This window comes from Ixodes scapularis, unplaced genomic scaffold, assembly GCF_016920785.2.
Source record: "Ixodes scapularis isolate PalLabHiFi unplaced genomic scaffold, ASM1692078v2 PGA_scaffold5__190_contigs__length_132052651, whole genome shotgun sequence".
NCBI lineage: Eukaryota > Metazoa > Arthropoda > Arachnida > Ixodida > Ixodidae > Ixodes > Ixodes scapularis.
In genome coordinates this window covers 123,925,213-123,932,647 of record NW_024609880.1, presented here as the reverse complement: position 1 = coordinate 123,932,647, position 7,435 = coordinate 123,925,213, and the positions used below count along the sequence as shown (strand labels likewise).

At 44.7% G+C, this 7,435-nt stretch overlaps 1 protein-coding gene across 1 annotated transcript; it reads left to right on the top strand.

The window, feature by feature from the left end:
- The first annotated feature begins 605 nt into the window (after window positions 1-605).
- LOC120844692 (dynein light chain Tctex-type protein 2B) lies at window positions 606-2,250 on the top strand. The gene is made up of 4 exons (XM_042293947.1): window positions 606-896; window positions 1,563-1,632; window positions 1,703-1,766; window positions 1,865-2,250. Exons 1-4 carry the CDS (start codon window positions 686-688, stop codon window positions 1,910-1,912), a joined length of 393 nt encoding a protein of 130 aa, XP_042149881.1. The 5' UTR covers window positions 606-685; the 3' UTR covers window positions 1,913-2,250.
- Window positions 2,251-7,435: the final 5,185 nt, after the last annotated feature.

Here is a 7,435-nt window from a genome sequence, read left to right as displayed (position 1 = left end):
GACGTTGGGGAAACGACACTGAGGTACCATAATAGAGAGTTTTAGTAGATCGTTCCGATACCTCCGATAGCACCGATAACGATACTATGCACGCGCAAGGGAGGCGGTGGCGGAGTATCGGGTATCGTTATCGGAGTCATGGGAACGATCTACTAAAACTCTCTAATGCCGGTCGCGCTTTTAGTTTCGGTTTCATGTTTAAGCGCGCAGCTCACTGCTCATGACCAGATCAAGCTCCCGCGTACATGCCGTTAAAAAACTTATTTTTTTCTTTTTTTTTTAATGGCGTGTTTTTATGTCGTTTGAGCGCGAGCAAGAAATACACTGGGCCTTGACAATGGACGAGCAAACGGCGAGGGAGTATGGGTACAACCGGATAAGGGGGGGGGGGGGGGGGGGGTTCTTTCCTTCTTCTTACTTTCTCAGAAAATCAAAGCGACATATACGTTAGTGTTTAGGGGGCGCGAAGTGGATTTTCTCGTGCATGGCGTCGCCTGTTCACGTGACAAATTAAGCCAGTGCAGGAGATATCTTCTAGTTGTCTTGACAACCGTCACCATGGTTACAGCTGCGGCGTTCAACAAATGCAGAATGGCTGTCAGTACGTACGCGCTGCGGTTGGCGCCCGACCAAAAGTAAGTTCTAACCGATTGACCTCGTTGTTGTGGTTGTTTTTCGTGTCTTTATGTGGGTACTTTTATGCCAGTACCGGCGTTTGACTTGTGAGATGCGCGATCAAGGCTATGTGGAATTTCTTTTCAGGTTTTCTCCGCACGCCGCCAAAGAGTGCTTACGGAGCGTGCTAACGAACGAATTTGAAGACAAGAATTACGACAAGGATGCAGTTCCTGACTGGACGAGGAAAACCTCGGAGAAAATATGTGGCAAACTTCAAGGTGTTTTTTTTTTTTTTTTTTTTTTTTTTTGTGAAACGTTTTTGTGTGCCCAGTTTCCTAAACTGTCTTTACATATTTGTAATTAACATAAACTCGCAGTTAAGAGTGTTATCCACATATAATATAAGAGTTTTGTTTTGAAAGTTTGGCGATAGAAATCGACCGGAACTTTCAATCAGACCAAAACGCGCGCGCACGTTCACGTGAGGAGGGTGTTTCTCCTTGCACACCGCAGCATTGCGGGAAAGCGACAGAACGGGAAACCAGCTCGCGCGTGCTGGTTTCCCGCTCGGAAGCCAATTTCGATGCTCAGAAAAGCGCCTGTGCAGTCATTATAGGAGTGTTACGCCAATAAATATAATTTATTCGGCGCTAGAAGTGGCGCTCCTGTGCGAATGTAGGTTTTTGTTACCATGCCACAACTTCAACTCTGCAGCTTGCAAGTCGCTCAACTATGCGACTTAGCTTACCCCCGACTTCGTGCGTGTTCTTGAGATGTGCTCTTCAAGATACCAGTTACACTCACCTGTTCCTTTCATTTGCATGTATGGCGCCAGCACCCCCCAAAAAAGTATAGATTATGAATGTTTTTACTTGGCATTGCACAGCTGCTGCATCTCATGATTTAAATAATTCTGATTGTTCCTGATTAACTCTGCATTTCAGAGCTAGGCTTTGAGCGGTACAAATTTGTCGTCCAGGTTGTCATAGGGGAACAGCGAGGTGCAGGAACAAGGTATAGTTAATCTTTTGGGTATTGAACACAATTCATGAGATCAAACTAGTCGTCTGGCTGAATTGTGCAGGATGGCTTGCCGATGCATCTGGGATTCTGACACAGATGTGTACGCTTCAGAGTTCTTCAGCAATGTAAGCAAATGATATGAGGCCTGTACCCCGGGAGGTCACGCCATGTATCTGCGACAGTCATCTAATTCTCTCCATGTTCGACCACATTTCCTTTTAAGAGCACTCTTTTCTGCGTCGCTGTGGTCTTGGCATCATACTACTATTGAGGTGGGTTGATTGGTTGATTATTATGATTTCTAAATGAGCCGACCGCAAGCAAGCTGAAAGTGCTTTATGTGCCAGAAGCCTAGTAACTTGGGACACCAGTAAGGAATTTCAGGATTTTAATATATCTGATATGTAAGCATGCTTAGGGGGGCCCCAGAGATGTAATAATGAAATAGGACGTTTGAAATACTTACTATATTCTTACAATATGTATGTCTACAGTTGTGTACAGTAGGTGGTTTAAAAATATTACTAATTACTGCACACCTTTCAGAGTTGCACATGAAATTTTCGTTATCACAATTTCAGTATAGTCACACATACTAGTATAACTGCAGTGCACTGACCTAAGTTAACAATATATGAGTGCTATGGCCAAGTCAATCTCATATGCGCGGCGACTCCTGCGGAGCAGTGAGTGTTCATCTGACACTACTTGGCGTCAACTATATTGTTGTTGAGGCTAGCGTAGCTTCTTTGGTGCTGCCACAGTGTTAACATAATAATCTACAGGGAAAGATCTCATGGATGGGGACTGCTCGGGAATGGTGGAGCACAGACGCAGACATTGGCAGTCCCAGTTGGCAGTCCCGAGGGGCCCACATCGCTGGCGACGCCTTAAAATGCACAGAAAAGCAGCAAAACATCACCTGTAAGCTCTGTACTATTTTCTAGTTTACTTTGTAGGAGAAAACCGGAATCATGCATTGTGTGAAACTAAATGAAGTTGAAAAGTGCTCGAGTAACTTTAACTCGTTCCGGCCAAACGAACACGCATAATGAGGAGCGCAAGTTTGTCTGCTTCTTTTGCTGAGGTTGTGGCGACGTCAGAGCGACGCCGAGCTTCGATTGGCTCTGATTGAGGGATAGTGGGTAGACCTCGAAACAAGCTGCCTTCAGGTCTACCCACCATCCCTCAATCAGAGCCAATCGGAGCTCGGAGTCGCTCTGACGTCACCGCAACACCTGTGCAAGAAGCAAACGACTTGCTCTCTGCATAACCTTTCGTCTGCTTTCTTTCTCCGTTCTTCTGTCGAACGCCTTCCCGTTCTTCCTCTCGGGACCGCCGATGTCAGCGCCCAGGGTTTGCCGTGTTCTGCTCCCGTCTTTACTCCTCTAGGTGCTGCGCAGCCGCGCTCTGCTGCGATAGTGCATGTCACGTGACCTCGTCTTGCGTCTTGTCCGCCTGTGCTTATGCAAGGAGCTCTGACAACGTTGGAGCACTGCAAAAACTACGCTAGCCTTGACAACGTGGTACAAAATAGTTGACGCCAAGTATGGGATTTGTGTTCTGCAACGACACAACCTTTCACGCGCGTCACAGGGGCCTCATGGTGGAGCGAGGCGCCATCATGCTGACGCGACGATGTCCTCTTCGTGTGTTTGCAACAATGCGGATGATGCAAGTGAGTCGTTCCTGTTGCCGAAGTTGAGACGGGCCTTGTAGATGTCGAAGACGACGACGTATATCAGGATGCTCGAGAAGGCCAAAAGGATGATGCTGAACACAAGCGGACCCCAGAAATAGTCCGGACTGAGCTCTGAAATGTACGGACGACAACGAGCACAACGGCACTGTGATTTGTGATTATTTGAATGATTTTATTGTAATTGAATATAGCAATACAATTATACTTGTTTATTCATGTCTGTTGTCATTACTAAATATATACTTATATGGTGCAGCGATGTATGATGGGTCAACTTAATATGAAACACACCAAAGGAAGCTAACTATAGAAGATTACATATTCTGGCTATGCTAACAGAAGTAGGAACTGTCTAAATGCATTGAATAGAATAATCTTTTTTGCAGTTTTTTTTGCATGATAGCATATATGTTATATGTAGGATTGTGCGAATAGTGAATTTAGATTTCAAATCGAATTCGAAGTGAATAGTGATTTTGGCCGAATATTTTCGAATCGAATATCGAATACTTGCTGTTCAAAAATCTTGGCCACAAAGTGGCATGCAAGATAATTATTGCAGACGTGCAATTATTAAGTGAGCTGATTTGTGAGAATGAGACCTTAATTAATTTGTGTATGACTTATTTATTGGAATACAGGGCGCCAAAATCGGCAAAGCTAGCACAGGCGTTGCTGGAGCTCATTGATCGGTTTCTTTTGCCCGTTTTTAAACAAAGTTGATGAAATGACTACGATGAACATATTTGAGAGTTCCCACCATAATATTTGTACCGTTTTGCCGAACGTGCGAGTATATTTCTGATCTTAGAATTTGTTTCTTACATATTTTTAGACAGTAAACAAACACGCGGATCGAGGTTGCCAAGACTTCGAAAAGCGTGAATATTACAACTGCTCTCGAATCGAATATCGAATAGCGTAATATTCGAAACTACTATTCGAAAATTCGAATATTTGCACAACACTAGATATGACATAACTTTTGTTGTATAGGTTAAGTTTCTTGTGAGACACAGTGCATTGCCTTTATGTTAGCCATAGTATTGCAATACGTAAATTAGACAACACTGAGCTTTAACGATGCCATAAAATCCTGAACAACCATAGAGCCAGAATCATAGAATAACTTAAGAATGCTCATAAAAAACATGCATATATATAAAGGACTTGGCAGTGAACGTCCTTAAATGGCTTACGACAAGGTTCAGCGCTGAGGTGTCGGGGCTCGTCACTGTTGTCGCCGCAGTTGTTGATGCCGTTGCACGTCCACTCCTTCGAGATGCAGACACTCTTCGCCGAACACATGAACAGCTTGTCAGAGTTGCAGGCATCACCTTAACAGTGAGCGCAATATGGGCAATGAACTCGGATGTCACGAGCACATGCTGTGCCAATGAATTGACAGTGACAAAAGTAGCGTGCAACATCACTAGCAATAATGTCAGTATTTTGCATGCTGCAAATGTCTGATAACCATGGCATTCTAAAAGCAGGAAGTCTGTTTTCCTTTCTGATCTTGTGTCCTTGGACCTCATATCTCAGTGGGTAAGTGAATAGTGAGACCAATTATATGTGCATATTCACTTATATGTGCAACTCACCACTGGACTGCTTTCAACTTTGCTCTTATTCAAGCGAGGTTGGAGGAAAGTTATGTATTTTCGAGAGTATGGGAAAATGTTGCGTACAATGTAGCCACCGAGCAACTAATGGATTGTTTTTCTCTTTTTCTAAAAAAAAAAGAAGTTCAGAAGCAATTCACAAACCACCATGATCATCAACAGTTTTTACTGCAGTGCATCTCTGTCTTCAATCCCAAACGAACTGGGAAACATTTGTGGGGAGTTTTTGAATATAGTACAAGGCTTCCAGTTTGGTTTCTCCCTTTTTTTTTTTTACATTCAGCTATATGTAGAAGTAAGAATTTAATCATCAGTGTCTTTATAGAGAATTCATTTCATTTTAATTTATTATAATGAAAAATCGTAAACATGACAAAAGTGTCAATTAATTTATGTATGTGACATAGAAGAACGTGACGTGACAGTTGCGATAAATTTTGATCAAGATTGGAATATAGAAGAAAAGTGATAATGGTGCATACAAATGGAAACAATATGACTTGCACCGTAAAAACAGCAAACGCACCCCTCTATTCTCTTGCTGACTAGTGACGTTACTTGAGTTTGATCTTTTTTATAAAAATCAAAGACGTTTACAATTCCCTGTAATGCCGAATTAGAGCGCAGCTTTTGAGGAGGGGAAGGAGAGGGTACAGAGAGGAGGGTATGCCCCTCCTCCCTCCCTCCCCCTAGTGACGTCACTCGTGACCCTCGTCACGTCACTAGTGAAGGTCGTGACCTTTACGGGTGAAGGTCACATAAAGGTCATGACCGTCACTGTGAAGTTCGTGACCTTCATCGTGACGTCTCGTGTGACGTCATTATGGGAAATGTTCCACAGTGCAACGCGGGGATACACCAACGGCGACGCCGCTCAAGCCGGAAACGGCGTCTAAGAGCTGCGCTCTAGAAGAACATTAATTTGGTAGAAATTCATAGCCATTTTTTGTTTATAGACACATGGCTCTACGGAAATAATACGCATCTTTCTAAAAGTGCCTACCGAAAGTATACATGCCAAGTGATAACTTGGCAGCCAATAAGTTATACGGGACAGGCCTTTTCTTAAATGGGCACGTTTTCAAGTGGAATCGGGGCACACCAACCCTTGTAGTATGTAGTGAAGGCAATGTTGAGGCCCGTGTACCGCCGGTGGACAGGTGGCGTCACCGTGAAGCGCACCGTCACGGGGCCCTCCACCAGGCCAAAGGCAGTGTCATTCTTGAAGAGCTGGCACCGGGGACGGTCAAACAGGAAGGGCTCGCCAGGGCCCCGCTCAAACTGCATGAGGCGTGGATGCGCCGGGCTGCAGAATCTCTTTCTGGACCTTAAAGGGATACTACAACGAAATTTCGGCGCTCATTTTTTGGTCTATATATGTTCAAAGGAGCAGTATCACATCGAACACACCAATATCTTGTTAAAAAAGTCTCGAAAAGGAATTTTAAAATAAATTAAATGATTAGCAAGGAGCACCTGGTGGATGTCGCTAACGCCTCATTTATAATGCCGGTCTAGGAACTTGACAGCTAGTGACGGTGAGTGTCTCGCCTCCGGCCACGACAAGAGAAGAGGGAAAGGAGGAACTCCCCTCTTCCCGAGAATGCCTTTTGTGTGTCGCAGAAGTTGCTATTGTCCCCCTATAAGATTATAAAAGATTAACCCGTCACTCAAAATTCGTACGAAAGCAGCCGCTTCAGTGGCCGTAACGACTAGGCCATCCTCTCGACGTCAGCCTTGCGCAGCTTTGCTCGTCTCGAGACGACCTACGTCACGATTGCGTTGACTGTCACGTGGTCTCTGCTGGGCCTTCTCCGAGCGCTTGCCAGAGTGGGCTGTTTATAACGAAAAATACAGCCATCAGGCTCAAAATACAATTGTGCGATTGTCATTCACGGATATTGTGGACCATATTCAACCTATTTTTGAACACGACGGGAATATTTCAAATTTCGTTGAAGTATCCCTTTAAAGGCCGGTTCGTGTGATTTTTCATCAAAGACCGCTCTGACCGCCTACGACCGGAGAATGTGCTAGCGCCATGTATTAGGTACGAGAAGGGGGGAGGGGGGGGTCAACTTTGTTTGGAAAGCGCGACCGCCCCCGTCGCCCCCCCCTCCCTCCCCTTGGATCTGCCCCTGACCTGATCTAGCTTAACATAATGAGAGAGCACCGCACAACGATGATGAAACAAGAAGAAACAAAAGTGAAACGCTGCAGTGTTGACGAAATAATCTCCCAATCAAGTGTTGCTCGAAACATCGATGAACTGATCGCCAACCCCTCTTCCACGTTTACCCTGCTTTGGCTTCCCTTTTACATCATGCCTAGAGTACTCTAGCTAGCAGGCTGTGGAGGAGTGCAATTGGATCCTTGGTGCATACAACAGACACATGTGCCTCGCACAAAGCTAAAAATCGACAGAAATAGGGCCCTGTTGGAAACCAACCGGCGACACCATGATTAC

What these genes read in the sequence shown, in the direction of transcription:
- LOC120844692 (XM_042293947.1), top strand. Translation starts at nt 686, where the DNA reads ATGTGGGTACTTTTATGCCAGTACCGGCGTTTGACTTGTGAGATGCGC. An exon ending in AATATGTGGCAAACTTCAAG is followed by an intron (nt 897 to 1,562) that starts GTGTTTTTTTTT and finishes TCTGCATTTCAG; the next exon opens with AGCTAGGCTTTGAGCGGTAC. An exon ending in CTTCAGAGTTCTTCAGCAAT is followed by an intron (nt 1,767 to 1,864) that starts GTAAGCAAATGA and finishes TTTCCTTTTAAG; the next exon opens with AGCACTCTTTTCTGCGTCGC.